At 37.5% G+C, this 22,086-nt stretch overlaps 2 protein-coding genes across 2 annotated transcripts in view; one reads left to right on the top strand and one right to left on the bottom strand.

The window, feature by feature from the left end:
- Positions 1 to 581: 581 nt before the first annotated feature.
- Positions 582 to 15,034, bottom strand: TMEM80 (transmembrane protein 80). Its single transcript, XM_015811886.1, has 5 exons — positions 14,990 to 15,034; positions 11,559 to 11,575; positions 6,251 to 6,344; positions 6,057 to 6,149; positions 582 to 4,032 (listed from the first exon to the last, which is right to left on the bottom strand). Exons 1-5 carry the CDS (start codon positions 15,006 to 15,008, stop codon positions 3,827 to 3,829), a joined length of 429 nt encoding a protein of 142 aa, XP_015667372.1. The 5' UTR covers positions 15,009 to 15,034; the 3' UTR covers positions 582 to 3,826.
- A 600-nt stretch (positions 15,035 to 15,634) lies between these two features.
- The window catches only part of DEAF1 (DEAF1 transcription factor), a 34,810-nt gene continuing 28,358 nt past the window's right edge, over positions 15,635 to 22,086 (top strand). The window contains exons 1-4 of the mRNA XM_015811987.1: positions 15,635 to 15,917; positions 16,778 to 16,875; positions 19,835 to 19,964; positions 21,529 to 21,675. Coding sequence (XP_015667473.1) covers positions 15,635 to 15,917; positions 16,778 to 16,875; positions 19,835 to 19,964; positions 21,529 to 21,675 — 658 coding nt within the window. The remainder of the gene's footprint in view (positions 15,918 to 16,777; positions 16,876 to 19,834; positions 19,965 to 21,528; positions 21,676 to 22,086) is intronic.

Genomic DNA, 22,086 nt, shown 5'->3' with positions numbered 1-22,086 from the left:
AAAATGGCACATTCCACATTTATTTAGTTCCTGCCACTGACAGGAGGTGGTAAACAACAGTGAATAAACACCAACGCACTGCTTATATATGATTAAGCATCCTAATCTGTAGAGGAGTTTGCATCAATCCTTGTTTGTTCTGATTTGCAATTCTTCTCCAAATTCAAGGATGAAAAAAAGTTTTCTCCAATTTGTCACAAAGGAAGGTGCTGTGGTTTGAAATTGAAGTATTGTACATGTATCTTTTGGGGGGACAGTGCTATTATGGTGCTGCTTTTCCTGGGTGATGGGAGCATTGAAAAACTGCCATAAGGCTTAGACAGAGCCTGATTGCCAGCAATGACATGTGTCCTTCTTCACTAAGCAGCAATTTGCTCTTGCAAATTAGAAACCAATTTGATTTTCATTATATAAGCAAACTGCTGTTCTCAAACTAATAAGTTACAGTATGCTGTTCCAGGAAAGAAAGAAGGAAGGAAGTTAATTGAATGACTTCAAAGACTGTGATATCCAAATAAATGCATGTCAAAGTGCCTTATCATGGCTTCTTGATACCAATAGCAATATGAATTGTTCCTGCATTCCCCCCCAGAATCCTTTTAATTTGCAAGGGAAGAATGATTGTGCTCAGAACATGTTAAATCAATAGATTTCTTAAGGGTGCAATAATAGATCTAGAGTGACATACAAGAGACCCACATGATTTCAGTGCGTGAAGGAATTTGAAGAGTGTGGGAAAGGAGATGCCTATGCTACATAGTGCCCAGAGTACACTTTGGGGATTTACAATCCAACTCAAGCAGTGGAGACTCTGAAAAAAGGACCTGAAATCTTTTAATTCTAGGCATACAAATTCTTACTCTTCCAGAATCAGATTAGTGGATAGAACAGATTTATTTACATTAATATATAATATCATACAGTAGATGAATCAATTTGCAATATCCTCATTTTTAAATGCCTCTAATAAGAGGTGGAAGAGCTATAGTTGGCAGATTCCCAATTCCAGAATAAGCTTGTGTTTATTGCATTATCTATGATCTGAAGACAGAAATTGTATCTTTTGTAGGCTGATTTGTGTGTGGTCTGATCCTATTTTCTGCACATTAAGACTTTTCAAAGCCCACAGAACATATTATTGAGGTGAAGAGAGTCCTCCCTTAAGTTGCCTTAACCACCTATAACTTACTATGTTGTGGAAAGAAATTTGCTTACTGCATCTTATGAAATCTAGTACTTTATTTTAATTTCCTTAATCTTGTTTGGTTTGAAAGTAGTAAAAAAGTGCAAAACAACATAGCTTTATCTCTATAGGACATCTTATGTTTTTTCCCTTTAAAGCAAAAATTAAAATTAAGCTAATGATAGTAAAACCAAATTGTGTGTAGAATAAGGTTTTTTCCTTGAAGCAAACACCACCCAAAGGAAGATTTTGACATCTGAAAAGCATATGCTTCTTTATTTTTAATACAGTTTTAATTTAAACTTGCTTATCCTGTTCCAGAAGGGCTAGGCTTTTTAATTAGACACTTAAAAATGTTAAGTGTATTTAGCAATTATTGTGACTTCACCATGACAATTCATGTTCATACACACAAATAGCAGGTGAACATAGCATAAAAATATTTGGGTAAATATTTGGGTGACTCAGTTAAAATTATTTAAGGCTACAGTATTTCACTTTGATACAGGAAAGCACCACTAATATGCTTAACAATGCAAATCATTTTTTCCAATCTGATACTACAGTTTTCACATTTGGCTGGGAATTGCAGTTCCAAAATATCTGAAGGTTGCCTTAAAACATTTATGAAATGTTCTGTACGTCTATTTGATAATATTATATATGCCCTTTACATTAATTTTTGAGCTATTAAGATACTGCTTTGCTTTATATAGATTACATAAAAAGAATTGACAGTTCAGCAACATCCATCTGTAAAACATTTAATGCATCAGTATGAACAGTATTAATACTAGTATATACTATATAAACAACATGTGAACATATAAGCAATAGTTCTCAGTTTTTTACCTAGTGTTGGCTGTCATATGCATCACGTTCTTCCCAGAATGTAGCATGTCATAATGTATTTGTGTAGTATATATCTGGAACCAAACAGTGTGGCTTTTTTACAATTAATAGACATTTTGTCAGTGCATAGATTTTCTAAGTGTTGTCCAAGACTTTTTGGTAACATACACCTAGTTTGCCAATAAGCATGGGGACCAACATAACCAGTTTATGCTATAATATTTCAACTTCGATTTTCAGATCTTGATACTTTGCAATCTTCAGTTCTTTTGTCTTCTATCTTACTATCCCCCGATATTGCCACATCGATTATCTACACATTCTTCTTTAACTACAGTTAAATCTGATGTGTTATACAGTAGTTCAAGATTATCAGTTTGTCTTTGCAAAACTCACTTTTAACCTGCTCGCTTTCAAATATTTTTCCACTCTAGGTTTCCATCTATTTTTCATTACTGGCACATTATAATTTTTACAAATGTGCCTGTGAATCATTTTGGTGACTGTGTTATGTCATTGTTTATATTTTGTGCAATCTTCCTATCAAAAAAAAAAAGTGGATCCACCTATTCCGGGAGTGTTCTGAGAATTGCATTCAGCCTTAGTTTGCTAGGCTCTAAATTCTAAAGTGTCACATGGGAGAAACTCAGTCTCTCTTAAATGTAGGGAAGTAAAACACATATATGGTACTAATCATTTTTAAATGATTTTGAGTAATCAATAGATCAAGTTAGCAATCAAGTCAATGTTTTCATGATAGTAAATGATAATGAAAAATACTTATATAGATATGCACTTGAACATATGCCAAAATTCACAATTGTTGGGTTGGTAGGTGTAATTATAAAATTATATATCATTCCTCTTTTACTTGTTTCCAAAGTTTGGCTCATTCTGATTTAATCAGCACTCATTCTAATTAATTGAACATTCCTGCTGCATTGTTCTGAAATGTCAGAAATAATTATGTATGTTAGGCTTTCTCCACAATAATCTTCACAAAATCTTGAACTTCACTCTCTCTATCTCTGGTCCTAATACATGGATACAAAGCACTTCCAGAGAATCAGCCCTACAAACATGATAAATCTCTGCAATCAGATTTTAAATAATTCAAGGTATTTAAAGCTATAGGACTCACTAAACCCTAAACTTGACATTTCTGTTTCCTAATCACAGCTATGCCTTTTGTGCAATGCTCCATTATCTATAAGAACTTCATAATATTTAGCATAGAAAAAATGGACTTAATCTACATTCAACTACCATTCTGTTATCAGAAGAACAATAATAGTCATACATTATATGTACAATCTCTGAAATATGTATTAAAAAGATATAAAAATATAAATATAGTAGTTTTGGGAGAAAAAAAGTAGTATCGGATCTATATATGGTATCTGCTTTTGAAAAAAGCACAACACAAGTATTTACAAAAGACAACTGGAATGTTGCAAATTAACATACATAGAGAAAGATAAAAGGTAAAACAATTCATGTTATACATAGTTCCTAGAAAATTCAATTTGACCTGTGTATTTAAAGAGATATTTCCCCTTTAAAAAACAGCTTATTTGCCACAAACTTGCCAACTTCAACTGAAGCACAGGTCATTACGGTACATATGCTATGCTGAAAATGGGGCAACTGAGCCTGTTTTACCAATGTCTCATGCAACTTTGGTATGTCACAAGGAACAAAATTGTCAACATCTCCTTCATGTATTTTTTTAAACATTGCTTCCATTACAAGGAAACACAGAAAATCCATGTATACAAGCATCAACATGATTTAGCTGACAAAGGCAGCAATTGCTATGATTTGTAGAATTCCTCCAAGTCCATATGCAACAAGTAGCACCACATTAATAATGACATCTGCTCTCAGGATATATGTTTGCCACACTAGAAAGTAGACTGACAGAAGTACAGTGCCAACAGTGATCCCAAGACTGATCCCAAGGGGAGCTTCCTCTTCTGTCAAGTTGCCTTTAGTACCTAATAGGAAAAAAAGAGAGACATACATGGACTTGATGGTATTTATGAGTCTGTTAGACTAGGGGTCCCCAACCCACAGTCTGTGGACTGGTACCAGTCTGTGGCATGCCAATAATCGGTCCGCACAAACAAGCGAAGCCCCATCTGCGGGATGGAGGTAGCATGCAAAACCACACACCCCTCTGGTCCATGGAAAAAACTCTCAGAACCGGTCCCTGGTGCCCAAACGATTGGGGGCCGTTGTGTTAGACAATAACAGTAGAACTCAAAAACTGAACAGTAATTTAATTTATAGAGGGGGGGAAATCACTTATAACGTAGTCTTAAATAGAAACTGAACCTTAATAACATTAAAATTATTAAAGACAAAATATATGGCTAGATCTAAAGCTTTCATACTGCTGGAATACTGCTGAGCAGCATTCTGCTAACAACGTTCTTGTGACTGGAGATGTGTTTGTTGTTTATTTGTTCATTAATTCATTTGTCCATTCAATTTCTTTGGCTGCCCATCTCAGTTCAATTGATTCTGGGAAGTTTTTCTTTCAATAGCTGTACTAGCATGTAATGCTAAGAAGGTAGAGGTGATCTGGCTACATATCTAGATAGGTTTTAAGAGGGAGCAGAAGGAACAATTGTGATTCATTGTTCTCTTCTGCCTAGCCAGGCTCATTGCCAAAGAAAAACCCATTAGATTAGTCTATTGGATACCAGCTCCTTGTAAGCTGCGTAGCTACTATTCTTTATGTAGCAGCATGTTACGAACAATCTTTGTGTGTAATGATCCAGTCTAGAATGCTACAGGAGAAACTCTTGAATACAGGTAGTCCTTGACTTAAGTGAATCTCTGCAGTTGTTAAGTTAGTAACCCGGTTGTTAAGTGAATCTGGCTTCCCTGTTGACTTTGCTTGTCTGAAGGTTGCAAAAGGTGATCACATGATTGCAGGACACCGCAATTATCATTACAGACCAGGTGCCAAGCATCCAAATTTTGATCATTGACTATGGGGATGCTGCAATGGTTGTAAGTGTGAAAAATGGTCATAAGTCACTGTTTTCAGTGCCGTTGTAGCTTTGGTCACTAAATCAATTAGAATAGAGTTGGAAGGGACCTTGGAGGTCTAGTCCAACCCCCTTGCTCAAGCAGGAAACCCTATACTATTTCTATCAGGTCCAGTCTTTTCTTAAAAACCTCCAGTGATGAAGCACCCACAATAGCTGAAGGCAAGCTGTTCCACTGGTTAACTGTCCTAAGTGTTAGGAAGTTTCTCCTTAATTCCAGGTTGCTTCTCTCCTTGATTAGTTTCCATCCATTGTTTCTTGTCTTGCCTTCTGGCGCTTTGGAAAATAAATTGACCCCCTCTTGAATAAATGAATGGATAAATAAATAATGAATGAATGGTTACACATTGAGGACTACCTGTAAAGTTAAATTTCATAATAGTGGCAAGTACCCTGCTTACCTAAAGAAGACGATAACCTCAGCTGTACAATTTATTCTATGGCTGCTTAAACTGCTGATACAGAATTGGAGTCTCTCAGTGGCCTTTCATACAACAAAGAGGCAGACAGACACACCAGCACTATTCCATTCTAAAGCACTTTTGACTATTCAAGCAGTTTGAAGAATCTCTCTCTCCAACCCCCTCAAAATACGTTCTTCCTTTGTCACGTTTTCTTCTTCTCTCTAGTGGCCTAGAATACCGCAGTAACAATAGTTTTCATTTTCCAATAGTTACAATTTTTAAAATAGAAATTTAATACAGAGTAAGTCCCACTGAACTCTGAGCTAATATGCACAAAACAGTTGAACTGGCCAGTGAAAAGTCTTATTTTTATATTAGAGTAACATCTCATTTGCACTTTCCACCCAAATAAATTGACCAGTCTTTTAATGTTTAACAGTAAAAGTATTTAAAAGGCTTATCAGATAATTAGCTAGTTGTCTTGAATTGCACAGTTGGACTCATATTTTTACATACAGATTAATATTAAGTGGTGATTGTAAATAACATCATGCTTACCAAAGTACAAGCGGATAGCTTCAAGAAGTGCCATAAAGAACAGCAATACGAGATCAAGAGTCAAAAACCTATATGGATAAGTAAAAACTTGACCTGACAGTAAGTAAAATATAAGAGAGAAAAATCAAGTTAGTTTATATCATGTCGCCAAGTATCAGCACAACCATATTTTAACTATCTTTTAAACAACTTACTTTTATAAATAATCATTAGAAGTGCTGCTAAAAAATAAAATATATAATAAATTCCATCTAAAAAGAAAAGGATCTGTAGGGGAACAGATGACAGCTAGCAGGTTGTGTCAAGGAAAATTATCATATTTTTCATATTTTATCTATGTTGGATCATAATTCAGTGTTTTATGTACTGTAAAACTGCAGCAACATTCAGTGCATCTATAGTAGTTTAAACTGTAGTTAAATCAGTAGTCCATTTCCAAAGATTGATGATAAACTTAGACTTGGATAGGAATAGCAAAGTGAAGGAACTGCACCTCAGTTGACTAGGAGCTACAGGCAATTCAGCTACACCCCATTTCAGTAAGCAGTCTTTAAAAAATGGTCTTTTTGAGGAATGGCTGCTTCCAGAGTAGATCTAGTGTTCCTGTTGAATCACCACTGAGCGATTCCAAAGTTATGTTTCAGAATACTTCAAAACATTACATTTCCTTTTAATCCAGTCATGATTTTGTTTCCTGCCTGCAATATGAAATTGTTTCAACTAGAAACTGAATTGGGAACTTTTTGAATGAATGTTATGTGCTTGGTTACTGGGCATATACAGCAAACTGGTTCAGAAGCCGCATTAAGCCACAATTTTCCTTAAGCATGATTTATTGAATAAATCATAATTAGCAGTATTTGTGCAATACATTAATTTATAAACTATAGTTTACAATCACAATGGCTGAGGTTAGGAAAGTTAAAATCAAATTAAACCAAATTAATCATATTGTGGTATCGTGAATAAGGTCAGAAAATCAGCTAATGGTCTATTTAGCTGTGCCACTGTAACCTATTTCAGGTTACTAACCCACATATAAGAGTCCACTAATTGTTGTTGTTGTTAATTGTGAAGTCGTGTCCGACCCATCGCGACCCCATGGACAACGTTCCTCCAGGCCTTCCTGTTCTCTACCATCTTCTGGAGTCCATTTAAGTTCACGCCTACTGCTTCAGTGACTCCATCCAGCCACCTCATTCTCTGTCGTCCCCTTCTTCTATTGACCTCAATCTTTCCCAGCATTAGGCCCTTCTCCAGTGAGTCCTTCCTTCTCATTAGGTGGCCAAAGTATTACATACTCTATTAATAGCCAGTAAAATGCCATTCTCTGATCCCATATAGAGAAGTATTTCTTTACGTTAAGAGACATAGTCCTCCACTTCAAATCAGAATGCAAACTAGCAAGCCTGTTTCCAAAAAAGACATGCTTTGTTGAAATCTAAAAATCAAGAAATCTAACCTTTTCCCCAGTATTCCTGCTGCATCCAGTTCCTCATCTTAAGTCTACCCTATTGGTCAGTATCAAGTTAAAGCTAGCTAATCTCCCTGCGTCTTTTATGCATTAAAGGAGAAAGTTGTACACATCAGGAATTTTTAGGCCATGTTTGGCAAATTTTGACTCCTGACAGATGTCAGTGTAATTAAAGCTCTCTCTCTTTATGAATGCCTGCTTCTTTGAAAAAATCTGCAATTTGCTATTGAAAATTATCTACATTTTCTTAGCAAGATAGATGATCGATACAGAGAGTACTGCTTTTATTTGCTCGTTTACTTAGTCCCAGATCCTATTTTATGGCACTATCAAATTCATTCCTTGGTTTTCTAAGCACGGATGAGTATATTTTATAGTAACATAGAGTGCAAATCTCCTCCCTTTCTATTGCTTATATTCCATTTGAATTCTGCTCTTCAGTTTCTATCTTTCATCTATGGTAGCAATTCCATCAGATTCCTGTTACACCTGTTAAATTATATTTGATTTTCTGTACAAATTGGCTTCAAAATCTAAGGGACTGGTTTGGACAAAACTCAGCAGCACTTTTTCGTGCGGCTACTGATAAAAACAGGATCGCCAACGTCCGATAACAGATATGGCACAAGAAAAAGAAGAAGTACAAATTGTTCAAGCTCATCTTATTTACTTCTTACACTGTGAACATTAGTAGGTAAACAATTAGTGTCATGATCTTTATGAAATATTGCTCTGATTTTTCAGCAAGGCCCCATTTTAGCACTATTCCCACATTTCATAGTGCACAAGTCTTTATCTAGGATCCTTCGGTTACCAACTTCCATGGGCTTCAGGTTAAAACCCTTTTAATAAAAAGTCTAGGATTCTTTATCTTACACTCTTTTTAACAGTCCTTGAGAGATGCAGTTCCTCTCATGCCAGTAGGCTATTGTAATTCAGAAGACAATCCTAGAATTATATCATTTGCATAATCAGTAATTGACTTTTCTTTTTAGTTCTCATTTATGAATTGGATAGATGGATAAGAATATTACTTGAGCCTCTAAGGTCTTAGTTTTCCTTCTAAGAATTTTAGTCTGTATGTAATATAATTATGTATCCTTTGTCTCCACTTGTGTTAGCAGGAACAGATGCCTGCAAGGTGACTTGGTAAGTCTTAGAAGTTGTAGCAAACAGAACAATTTCAGGAGAAATTTACTTTAATTCTTTGAGGTGAATCACCATCTACTGTGCCTTGTCTTTTTGTTTTGTTTGAGGATAGACAGGTGCATATGTAGGCGCATCCTTTCTACCCTTTAGGAATATGCTACACTAGCTTACTCTCTATTCTCCTATCTTAAATGTTTGGAACCATTTTTTATCTGCAAAGGCTTGAGATTTTTTTCCCCCTGAACTTCAGATACATAGACAAGGAAGGCACTGCATGACCTGTATTATCTTTTGAGGGATTCCTCAAAAATGGGTAGCCCGATGAAATGTTGTTTTCTGACATTTTTGCTGTCTATCAGCAATTGAATTCACAGACCATCACACTTTTGATGCCTATATAGAATGTATTGGCTACTGGAAGTATCCAGGTTCTGGGATTCAGCAGTTCTAGAAGCACTATTAAAATGGTATATTTTAATTAATTAAATGTAATTAATATTTCCCTTAGGCTCTTCCCAAGCAGACATACAAACATTATCTCATCACCCTTTGTATGGGGTTTTACATAACTTCCATGCTTCTGGGGGAGAGGATGTTCTTTATTTTTACAACGTAATTTCTTGTGTAGTATTTTCAGTTACACTGACTAGGAGGCATAACGTGACATAGGTAGACAGATGTTACGGACACTTGGAGGCAACTAAGTGTTTGGATGGAGAGGAACAGATTCGGGTTAAATCCCTAGAAGGATGGAGTGGCTATGGGTCTTAAGTCTTCTGAATCTAGCGATTGTCCATTTATGAATTTGGATGCAATCATACATCACCACTTCCATACTGAGCCAGTACAAAATTTGGGTGATTCTCCTAGATTTGCCGCTCCTGCTTGAATAGCAGATGGAAACAGTGATCAGAATAGCCTTTGAACAATTGTATTTTTTCCTGCATGCATTATGTAGTCATGCATGTCCTTGTTACCTGACAGTTGGCTGCTGCAATTTGCTCTTTGCAGGGATGCCTTTCAAAAGCAACGAAAGCTTAAACAGGTACAGCACACAGCTATCCAGATAGTTGGGGGAACATTTAAATTAATCCATATAATGCCTCTATTCTTTTTGCTGCATTGACACTAGTCAGCTTCTGGGCACAATACAGTATGCTAGTTTAGATTATTTCAGAGATTCTAGTATTTCAGCTAGTATTTCAGCGATTCTTCAAGAAATCTCTTCATCTAGTAAGATCAAGGAGAGAAGACCTGAGGGCGCCATCGTCAGCTGAGTTCAATTTGTAGAGATCTTGTGGTCATATCTTCTCAGTATTAGTTCTTTTCTTGTAGAAGAATTTGCCTTGTATATATGGACCATCACCTGCCACCTGTTTCCATGGAGCTGTGAAAACATGGCCATGTGACAGAACACTTGGTGTAGTTGTTAAGTATCTCCAAGTGGATGGCATTACTGTTGTAATTTGACATAGTTTATAATTTTCAAAACAGTTTGAAATGGAGTGCCATTAAAAATCCCAATAAGAAATACTGTTATTGATTATGCAAAAAAAATACCAAACATGTTCAAGTTAATTATGCATACTCATATTTATCAGAATAAATATTTTCCTGCATAGGACCATCTACTATTAACTATTTTGGAGAGTCCAGATGCTATATTCGAATTTACACAAACCTATACATTATAATAGTATTTTTATCCTACATTTTTTTATATATAACTCAAGGCTGGGAACATATTTAATACATCTGCCTCTTATTTCCCCACAACAGTCTTGTAAGTGAGTTGGGCTGAGTGACTGGCCCAAAGTCACCCAGCCTGCTTTCATGCTAAGGGAAACATAGAACTCGCTGTCTCCTGGTTTCTAAGCCAGCACCTTAACTATTACACCAAACTGCTTCTCTGTTAGAATTATAACTGAAAAGCACACATCTGGTAGTTTTTATTCTTTAATTTTATAAATCTACAGTAGAATGCTAAATCTGGCAAGCAGCCTTTTAAAAACAGCAAGTTAAATTGGTATGGTTTTTCTTACATTTGTGATAGTTTTGCACTGAAGAAATATTTGCAGTACTCTTGCTAGAACATGTAAATTGCTGAAAGCCAAACTTTTCTTGGGGAAAATGAAGCCAACCACACCCACTTAGATTCGAAAGGATTTTGTGCATTATTGTTTGTTATGTAGATATTAATTTTGCTTCTATTTTACTTAAAGCATAATCCCTTTTCAATTGGAGATTTTAAAACTTACTGATAGATGTATTCCAGTTTACAGAATGGATGAGGAATGAAAATGGAAATAAGATTACAGTAGAAGAAATAGCTAAAGATTATGTCTCAAATGCTTTTGGAGGGATTTTTTCTGCAAATTGCATTACTTGTGTCTTGCAGTTGCTTCCTTTAAATATTATTAGTCTATATACTTCATTTCTTGGTTTCTCAGTATACAGGTCAATCATATCTTAATGCCTACATCAATAATAATATGGTCAATTTGCATACCATCTCCTTAAACATTCAGACTTTGGAAATAAAACTTATTAGAGGATAATGACATATAGCAACATTTTTCCACATTTGTCAGTTTCTGGAAGTGATCACATCAACAAGACCATCATGGAATTCATGTGGATTATAGTAGGTGGTATCCCAAGGCTACTTGGGGAAGATCAGATGAACAGAAGATACTACAAGATATACCTAACAGTCTCCCTCATTTATATGTCAGAAACGTATCCATCATTATTCATTTTCCTAAAAGGAACTATCATAACTTCTAAGAAGATACCAACATTATCTGAAGCACATTTGAAAATCATTGGTATGATTAATTAAAATTTATTTGGTTTTCGGGATAAAAGAAAAAGGATACAACAGATGATGATCTTCCTGTACACAAGACAAAAATAAAATTATTTCCAAAAGATAAACCTTTAAGGTGAAAAAAATTACAAAAACTAGTGTGCAGAAATTCTTTTAGTTATTTTGAGAAGGAAATATTGTCCCACAATAATCAGCTATATAATTCAGAACATGGCACAACTTGTTTCAATGCTACAGTACGCCATCACCCTTTGATACCGTAATATCTTAATTCAAAATTACTTAACAGAATTTTCTGCAGGTTTTTGGTTTAGAGGTCTAATCCTAAATATATTATTAAATAAACTTATGAAACCATTAGGCAGCTTTATTTCTGGAATGAATTATTCAGATTTAAGTAGTTAAAATATAGTCCAAAATTCTGATCAGAAAAACAAGAAAAAATGAACTATGCAAAATAATAGGAACTTATGAATTTTAGGCTTATTTAAACCTCTTTAAGAACATGTTTATATCTGTGCTAGGAGTCACGTTGGACTTATCATGCTTTATAGGGAGAGCCAGAAACATGTGTGACCAGTTTCATTGCTTATTGAGAGTCTTCAGGTATGGATGGCCAGATATTATTCTAGGGGGGGTTCACGCTATCTACAGGTAATCCTCGCCTTACAACTACAATTGAGCCCAAAATTTATATTGCTCAGTGAAACATTTGTTAAGTGAGTTTTGTCCCATTTTACAATTGACCTTGCCACAGTTGTTAAGTGAATCACTGCAGTTGTTAAATTAGTAGTACGGTTGTTAAGTGAGTCTGGCTTCCCTAGTGACTTTGCTTGCAGGACACAAAAGGTGATCACATGACCCTGAGACACTGCAACCATCATAAATATGAGTCAGCTGCCATGCATCTGATCATGGAGATGCTGCAGTAATCACAAGTGTGAAAAATGGTCATAAGTCACTTTTTTCAGTTCTGCTGTAACTTCGAACAGTCACTAAATGAACTGTTGTAAGTCGAGGACTACCTGTATTGGGAACTGAACTTAGTCTATTACAGCAGTCCCCAACCTTTGCGGCCTCACGTGTGCGCTCTGGCCAGCCACTCACATGGCCCAATACCAAATAGGCCACAGCCTGGTAATGGGCCACAGCTCAGGGGGTTGGCGACCCCTAGTCTATTAAACTGATGACTATAAAGAATGCATTAGCTTTAGGAGTTATCCAAGTCCTCTCATTCAGCGATTACAGGGATATCTAGATGTGCTATCAGATTGGTATATAGTTTCCTTCCCTCCAGAACAGAAAGATACCAATGTTGTCTTTATGTCATGACCCCCATATATAAGTTTTTACATGACTTCTTTTTTACATAACTCTTTTTAACGGGAAGGGAATTTCTCTATTTTTCACAGTGTATATCCAGTGTAGTATTTTTCCCTGTAGATATATATATACATAATATAATATAGCATCTGTATCTTTCTGCTCAGAGCTGAAGGGACGGTAGACTATGTAATTTACAACTCTTGAGAGCTTTATTCAAATGTACCGGTAATTCAATTTCATAGAGTACCTCTGTTTCCCTCTAGTGAAATAACCATGAAATGATTTCTTTTTGGTTTGCTAATAATTTCAGCCCAAGTGCAAGTTTAAGGTGCAAATTTCACTTTTTGGTGATTAACACTGATAGTTTATTAGCAATTAGTTAAAAGTGATAGCCAATCAATATTGAATTAGAGAAACATAAGACCATAGATTGGAAGAGGTCATGATCTCCAATTCCTTCCTCGGTACAGGAATCCAAATGGAAGCAGAATAACTTTCTAACATCTATTACACCAGTGTCAAACTCGAGCGCGTCACATATTGTGACATATTGTGACATTTTTTTGCTTTTGCGGAGCTGGGGTGGCCGTGGCCTGTGCATGATGCATCTGGCCTGCAAGCCGCCAGTTTGACACCCCTGGTCTATTAGAATAAAAATAAAAGGTAAGCCTTTCTAACTCCACTATTGTCAAAGTGCCCTTATTCTCAGAAACTCTTTTTCCCTCCTCTAATATTCATTTGCAATCTGCCCTTTTCTAAAATCCATTATTCAGCATTCTGCCCTCTGGAATGAAAGAAAATAGGTGTTGATGATAGTACATATCTTTTCAGGTATTTGAAAGAACTACAGCATCATTCAGCTATCTTTTCTCAAGGCCAGACTTCCCCAGCACTTTGATTCTTGTCCTAAGATTTAGTAGTTTCTAGTTCTGTTTGTCCTTGTTACCCTTTTTGAACCTGCTCTAAGTTCTCTATATTCTTCTTAAAACTAGATTTCAATATACAAGATGGGATTTGGCTAAAGTGGAATAATGAATTTCTGTAAAATATTAAAGCCCACAATACACTAGAAAATGGATATTTAAGCATTTGACAAATATTCTCTCCAGATGACAGTATTATTGCCTTTCGGTTGCCTTCTATAAAAGATAACACCTTTGTTAGATCACAGGAAATCTCTCATTAGCATAGTATAGCATTGTACAGTATTGTAGTCATACTGGAAGAAAACAAATCTTCATAAATATGGCATCTCAGGAATCTGAATGAAATGTAGGATATAAATTAAAAACATATATGAATATTATTAACTGTAGTTCAACTAATGCTGAATTATTTAGGGCATGAGTCAGTGATTACAGGGACTGATAATTCCATCACTAAGCAGCAGGTCCTTATGTGTGATGCCATGTGATTGTGTCTTTCAACTTCCTGCCTGCTTTCCCACTGTTTGCTTGTCAGAAGCCTAGTGAAGGTCATAAGGCAATCACATAACGGGGGGGGGGGGGGGGGGGCTCCGCAACAGCCTCAATTTAGAAGACGGGTTGTAAGTGTCAGTTTTCAGCACCATCGTAAATTCCAACAGTCACCAAATGGTCAGTAAGTGAGAACCACCTGTAATTTCCATAGATGACACCGTCACAATGCCACAGAAATAAACCAGGCAGCTAATCTGTGCCTGGACTGTGCCTGGACTGTTACATGACTGTAACAGTTACATGACTGTATTCTCCACGAGGAATTCCCCTTCGTCGCTTCCTAGTCTACGAATAGTTTACCTATAGAAACTACAAAGACCGATATGGTGGGACGCCGTTCAATCCTGCAATATCAGCTTACCATCACTCGTTTTTATTTATCATTGCACGGATAATTACTAATTAGCATCTAAAAAAAGACAATAAAGGTTATCTTATCTTACTGACTTGGAAGCAACTTCTCTTTAACGAAGCAAAACTTGCTTGAAAGCCAGCTAGACAACTGTTTTTCACTGTTGCGAAGGTAACCCATTTGCAACCAAGTTAGACTGCAACCTAATGGCCAACAAGATATCGCCAACGGCATCCAGGATTCCTCCAAGCCTTCCTTTTTCTCGTCTTAACTCGGTTCTCAAAACTTGGAAGCAATGTTTTGAATCAAAGCAACTCCGCTCACCTTGCCTGACGGCCGCCATACTCTCTCACCCCCACCCCTAATCCCTCCCCTCCCCAATTCCTCCAGCATCCCGACAACCCTTGCGCAGTCTCCTAAGGGCTCCATGGGCGGATTGCCGTTCGGCGTGTTTCGCGCAAGCGGAACTCCACGATCGCCTTTATTGTTCGCGTCCTCGGAGATATTCGGGCCCCCTCGGACACCGCCGGTGGGTCCGGATTGCGAGAGGGAGGATTCACGAAGCCTTCGCTCTTCTTCGGACCTTTGCTTCCCATCTCGGTTCGGTCATAGCCGGAAAGACTCGGGCCTCTTCGGCAACGGCCGTAGCTCGACGAGTAACCGCCACCTATTCGGGTACTTTCGCGAGCTTCCGATCCCGCTCTAGCCGCCTCAACATGAACTTTCGGTAGATCGGGAGAAGTCGGCTCCGATCGGGATCCCTCGGATGAGACCGAAGCGGGTTGCAGGACGGGTTCGGGAATACCCGTCATCGACGATACTCGGATAAGATCGGAAGCGGCTTTGGGTCGTTCGTTTCCCTATTCGGGATTCTAAAAGAGGAGATCGGGCGAGATCGGAGAATAACTCTCATTCGGACGAATTCGGCTAACTTCGCGGGATAACTCCCCCCCCACTAAGTGTCTTCGGATGGAGGACTCGGACTCGGCCGCGAAGCAACTAGGTTTAGCCGAAGCGGCGGCGGTAGCTGCCGCTGCTGCAGTGGCTGCAGCAGCGGCAGCTGCCGCAGCCGCAGAAGAATCCGAGCAGCAGCACGAACATCGAGGACAGGTGCCCGGTTCGGAGGCGGAGCCACAAGAGGAAGAGGAGGTGACGGCTGTCACCGTAATGGCGGCAGATGCCGAACACATTGAGATGGGAGCCGAATCCCTGCCGAGTGCGGACGAGGCTGCTGCAGCAGCTGCCTTTGCAGGTCGGCGCGCATGCGTACAAGCACGCCACCCGCCAGTCATTGAGCTCGGGTCGTGACTAGGTCGTGTGGTGATCGTTCGCTTGTGTGAATGGTCCATCACGCGAGTGCTACTTTCAAGCGTCTTTCCTTTATTGGAAACGTTTGGATGTTCTTGACTTACCTCTAGTATCCCATCATGAGGATATATACATACATGTGTGCATCATCCATGACGTCAAGAAAGCGCAGAAAGTGTCACCTTCTCCTCTGCATTATTTTAGTTGTGCCGTTTCTTATCTCTGACAGTGATGTGATCAATGCTCGATGGTCAGACAGGCAGAAATCTAGCATTTCTCCGTCATAGTGTCATCAGAGCAACATGTCCTGTTGATTTTTTTGATATCTACATCTGAGTTAGAAATTTAGTTGTGGTTTTTGATGAAAAAAAACAAAACAATTCCTGTAGCTTTGCCCATTTGTATTTTAAGATGTAGTAACAAAAGATATTGACTGATTAAAATTTCTAAGAGGGATATCAGACAGATTAAATACAACACACTGAAACCTTACCCAATAATTATTGAACTCTACAAAAATCAGCTAAAATAAGATTGTCAGATTATAAACGGGCACGGATTCCTTTTCTCCCTTAACATTTGGCTATCTTGCACATAATCCTTGAGAGCATTGTTAAAGTCAGTATTTATATAAATACTGGAAATCAATAGATAATGAAAATTGTACCCTCAGGAGAGAATCAGTATGAAGATATCATTCTATAAACGTCTTATTTAACAGAACATGTGCATATTTGCTTCTTGGATTTTGGTAGTTCTGAAGGAAGATATCACAGCAAATATTATTTGGATCATGTTTTACAGAAGTAACCACAGTAACAGTAGCCAATGTGGGTGCCTCTGCAGACAATGTATTCACTACCTCTGTGGCAAATGCAGCATCAATATCAGGACATGTATTGGTAAGATCAGGTTTACTTAATCTTACAATATTTAGCTTTGCATATTCAGCATTTCCTTTGTGGTAGAAAGTATCTATTGCAAATGTGTGTTGTAGCTATGAAGGTTCATTATGTGATCAAATTGCACAGATTTGTATTAGCAAGGTTTGTATTGGGGATGAGCAGAATAAATATGACTGGATTTGCACAACACAGTAGGCTATCAGTTACTTAGATTGGCTAGCTTGCAATTCAGTGTATTGTATGAATCCAGGTAAATATTTAATTTAGTTCATCACAGTTAAACGTGGATTAACATCTTGTGACATTTTCTTCTTTATGGTTGTTCGCTCACAAAGAAATTCTTTCACTCTACATAGGGTTACCCTTGAAAATTATCCAGAAGCTACGCTCGTATACAGTGCAGTGGCATGAGCAGTTTTAGGCACTCCTAGAGTTGTGCATGTAACATCTCTGCTGTGTGAGTGGCATTGGATGCTAGTTTGCTTCTGGGTCCAATTCAAGATATTGGTTATCACTTTTAAAGCTCTTCATGGCATGGGACCATGTTACCGAAGGAACAGTCTTATCCCTATTTTATTGACCCGACCCACCCATTTAGGCAGGGACAGTATGTTGCCTACCCCGTCAATCAATTTCCGCTGATGGGGTCTAGGAAGAGAACCTTCTCTGTAGTTGCCCTTCCCCTGGAGGTGAGGTGGGGCCCTGCTCTCTCGGCCTTCCAGAAGAACGTCAAAACCTAGCTCCACCAATTGGCATGGGATTCTAACAGTGGCATGCAACTTGGGGATGGCTGGTGGCTTGAAGGGTCATTGCTCCCTCTGCCCTTTTAATTTTTCTGCTACAGTATTCACTTGTTTATTGTTTTTAATTTTGTTCTAATTCTGTTTTTTTAACTATGTTGTTTTATATCGTTGTATAGTTTCATTTGTAAACCATCCAGAGTCATGCAGGTGAGATGGGCAGTGTAGAAATTTGAATGATTGATTGATTGATTGATTGATTGATTGAATAAATAAATAAATAAATAAATAAATAAATAAATAAATAAATAAATAAATAAATAAATAAATAAATACTGGCTCTCCAGTTAAATGGAGCCAAATTTCAGCCGTGTCCCTTAGAAGAGAGCCGCACCTAATTGCTAATAAATGTATAAAACAGGGGTCTTCAAACTTGGCCCTTTTATGACTTGTGATCTTCAACTCCCAGAATTCCTCAGCCAGGCACGCTGGCTGAGGAATTCTGGCACTTGATGTCCACAAGTCATAAAAGGGCCAAGTTTGAAGGCCCCCCTGGTATAAAACCTCCTTAATGTTATGTTATAATACTTGTGGTACATCTGGTTCTGCTGATACCATTAGCTTCATTGGGTCCCTTTCCTCTGGCTAACACAGAACAAAACGTTAGTTAACGTAGAGGTTGTATTTTGTACTGTCAGGGTCTAGATTACTAAATCTCCCGAGGCAAGGAGGTTTTATACCGATTCAGTATAAAATGCCATAGGCGTGACTAAAATAATGATAATAAATAGAGCTTGCAATGGCTGTTCTATTTCAGTGTGACTCAGCCTTTGCTACATAACGTAATGAATATCTTCAGACTTTAAAAGAGTTCAAGGCATCAAAACCATATATATCAGTTTTGATTAAATTCATGTCTGTTGTCTCTGAGAAATGCTATAAAACTGGTGAAGTGCCAGTTGACTGGAGAAAGGCAATTATTTTTATTTTCAAAAGAGGAATAAAAGGAAGACAGAACTACACACTAGTCAGTCTGGCATTTACCGGTAGTACCTGGGAAGATTCAAAAGTGAACCATAATGCAACCAATCTATAAGCATTTTGAAAACAATGAATATTCGAAGTCAGCTTGGCTTTATGAACAAATCTTGCCAGAGTAACCTTATTTCATTTTTTATCAGAAAATGAATTTAATAGATAACGGGAGTATATCTACTGTAACGCTCTCTACATGGGGCTTCCCTTGAGGAGCACCCGGAGGCTCCAACTGGTCCAGAATGCGGCCGCGCGGGCGGTGTTGGGAGGGACTCGTCGCTCCCATGTAACACCGTTGCTGCGCGAGCTGCACTGGTTGCCGGTGGCCTTCCGGGTGCGCTTCAAGGTGTTGGTTATCACTTTCAAAGCGCTCCATGGCATCGGACCTGGATATCTCCGAGACCGCCTTCTGCCGCAGATTACCTCCCATCGGCCGGTACGCTCCCACAGAGTGGGTCTCCTCAGGGTGCCGTCAGCCAGACAGTGCCGGCTGGCGACTCCCAGGGGGAGGGCCTTCTCGGTGGGAGCTCCCACCCTCTGGAACGAACTACCCCCAGAGANTCTTCCAACAAGCAGGACTGGCCTAAGGGGAAATTTTTAGAGGGGTTTTAAAAGCAATTTTAATAATTAATAAGGCCAAATTTAATATTTTATTTTAACTTTGTTTTAATGATAGTTTTTGGGGAATTTCTGTAGTTGTTTTTATCAGGCTGTCAGCCGCCCTGAGTCCGCAAGGAGAAGGGCGGGGTAAAAATTCAATTAATAAATAAAAATAAATAAAATAAATAAACTTGAGAAAAGTATTTATGTGATACTGTAAGTTTACATTAATTAATATGTCTAAAGTGTATTTGCAGTTGTCCTGATAACTATACTCAGACAGTGCTCCTTAATGGTTCCTTATAAAATTGAAGTAATACATCAAACAGGGTGCTATAGCTATTAATCATATGCCCAATATTCTTTTTTTTTTTTTAATCAAGGAAGGAGAAAACAGAGTCGTAGTCTCCATACATTTGGATGTGGAAGACAGGGATTTGACAGTTCCTCTTAACACTCTTCAGTATATGCAACGATATTTCCATGGGAATTTATTAGGAATCCTTACATATTAAGAAACATAAAAATCTAATCATTTCAATAAGTTATACTAGCTAAAGTTTTTAAAATTTCTTTTACAGTCTGGAAGAACAGCTCTTCAGATTGGGGACAGCTTAAATACTGAAAAGGCTACTCTGATTGTGGTTCACACAGATGGCACCATTGTGGAGAGTGCAGGTCTGAAGGGACCATCTGCACCTCTTACTACAGGTAAAATGTGAGCTGGGGGACCTTTTTAAAATGTCATATAGTAATACAGTATAAATTTATAACAGGTTTTCTTTTTCAACACTTCATAAGCAAGCTAATATTTGGTTAGCAGAATGTCTTGTTTTTCATTCCATCCCTTCTCAAAGTTGCTTGAGTGGGAAAGGAGGGTCCTGTAATCCAATGACCTACAGCAGCCAAGATAACCAAACTACATCTAGTATCTATGAAAAGCTAGTCATTTTTTTATAATTCTAAAATTCTATAGTAAAAGTTAATACTTCAAATTTAACTCAACGCTTAGACTGTTTATAACTTTCTCAAATCAAAATCTTGTTTAGCTTTTTGCTGTTTATTTCAAATTCTTTAAGCTCTTAAGCTTGTAATTAATTTTTCTTTTGTTCAGAATGTATGTTAAACATACCTGCCAACTTTTCAGTTTTGTTGTTTTGAAGATCTCTTATAGCTTTAAGATGATTAATAGGCAATTTCTAAAAGTGATTAGAAAGTAAAGCTTGCAAACTTAGTGTCCTTTAAAAGGTTATGTCACAGTTGCAAGCAATCTCTGAGGGAGGTGGGCAGTTAAGAAATATAAAAATATAAATGAAAAACATGGATAAAAACAACATGATCGCCAACGTCCGATAACGGATATGGCACAAGAAGAAGAAGAAGAAGAATATATCTCCTGGCACGCAAACCCCCAGAAGACCACACTCCTATGATCTCCTCATGAGAATCAACTATCTGGACTGATCAGTATTTTCTGCCTTTTATGGAGCCATTAAGACACAAACACATCTTACTTATTCATTAGCCATTGCAGTGTAGAGGGATAAGCAAACTCAGGCCAGTTTGTATACTATACAAGCACTGCATTTCAGTCACTGTCCCCCTCTTCTGGAATAGTATCTCTCTGACATGCAATCCGCCCCCTCCCTCCTGGTCTTTAGGAATTTGATGATAACATGGCTGTTTTGTCAAGCCACGGAGGCTGGATCATTATGACAATCCCTCCAGATGATGGATTATTGGTTGTTTATTTTGAATACATCTCCCACTTTTATGTAATTGTAATATATAGTGTTGTTTTTAATTTGTTTTATATTTATTTTTAATCCCAGTTACACACTGGGAAATTGTATGCTGCTCAGGTTGGTTAATTGGAGTAGTCCATAAGCCCTGTAAGTAAATAAATAAAGAAGTAAGCATCCTGTCTTGCTTCAGTAATAGCTGAGGTACGGAGATGACATGGCACTTACAAGATACAGTTATTTCCTGTATCAGTGCTATTGTTTCCTGAGAGGAATAATAAAAGTATGGTATGTAATGACAATGAAAATCCTTTCTACATGGATTCTATATTTCAAAAATTAGAGAACTGATCCATTGTTTAGAGGGGGATTTAATATTCATTTTTCTTCTTTTAACTATTGAAAGAATAAATTGTTCTCTTTTTTTAAATTGACTACCTATTATTTTGAGGATCACGGTTTTGGCTTTCTAAAGGAAATGCAGGAACAGAAACTGTATGTTAAGACTTTGTTACCTTTCCTTTAATTTGAAGGATCTCAGTCCCCCCCTACTCAATTAACATCTGGTCAAGAAAAAGGTGGGACAAAATATAACTGGGACCCTTCAGTGTATGATAATGAACTGCCTGTGCGATGTCGAAATATCAGTGGGATATTGTACAAAAACCGACTTGGTTCAGGTGAGGAATTTCATCCTATATTTTTCTGATCCCTGTCAGAGTTATGACAGAGTCTGTTTTTTTTTATAAAAACTTTTTTATTTATAGTACAGTTCCTTTTGATACATGTAATTAATACATAGTTCTTGATCTCTATATAAACATATTCTTCTATACAATACAGTTATATATACAGTTATATATAATTCTATCTTAACGCTAATTTAAAACCTGAGCAGTTCTCCTTGATTCACACCAGTGATAAAATTTGTCCCAGATCTCGAAATAGTCTGATTCTGTCTTATCCTTCATTTCCATTGTGAGCCTATCCATTTCAGCACACGATAAAATTTTATATATAATCTCTTCTTCTGTTGGAATTCCTTTATTCCTCCAGTTTTGAGCATACACCAATCTAGCAGCCGTGAGAAT

This window comes from Protobothrops mucrosquamatus, unplaced genomic scaffold (genome assembly GCF_001527695.2).
Source record: "Protobothrops mucrosquamatus isolate PMUCROS unplaced genomic scaffold, P.Mucros_1.0 scaffold_56, whole genome shotgun sequence".
Taxonomy (NCBI): Eukaryota; Metazoa; Chordata; class Lepidosauria; order Squamata; family Viperidae; genus Protobothrops; species Protobothrops mucrosquamatus.
This window is presented reverse-complemented; position numbering and strand designations above follow the sequence as displayed.

Bases quoted from the DNA above. Each gene is read 5' to 3' on its own strand.
- TMEM80 (XM_015811886.1), bottom strand. The intron at 6,150-6,250 runs GTAAGTTGTTTA...ACTTACTGTCAG, and splicing joins TCTAATGATTATTTATAAAA to GTCAAGTTTTTACTTATCCA. The intron at 4,033-6,056 runs GTAAGCATGATG...TTTTCCTATTAG, and splicing joins AGCTATCCGCTTGTACTTTG to GTACTAAAGGCAACTTGACA.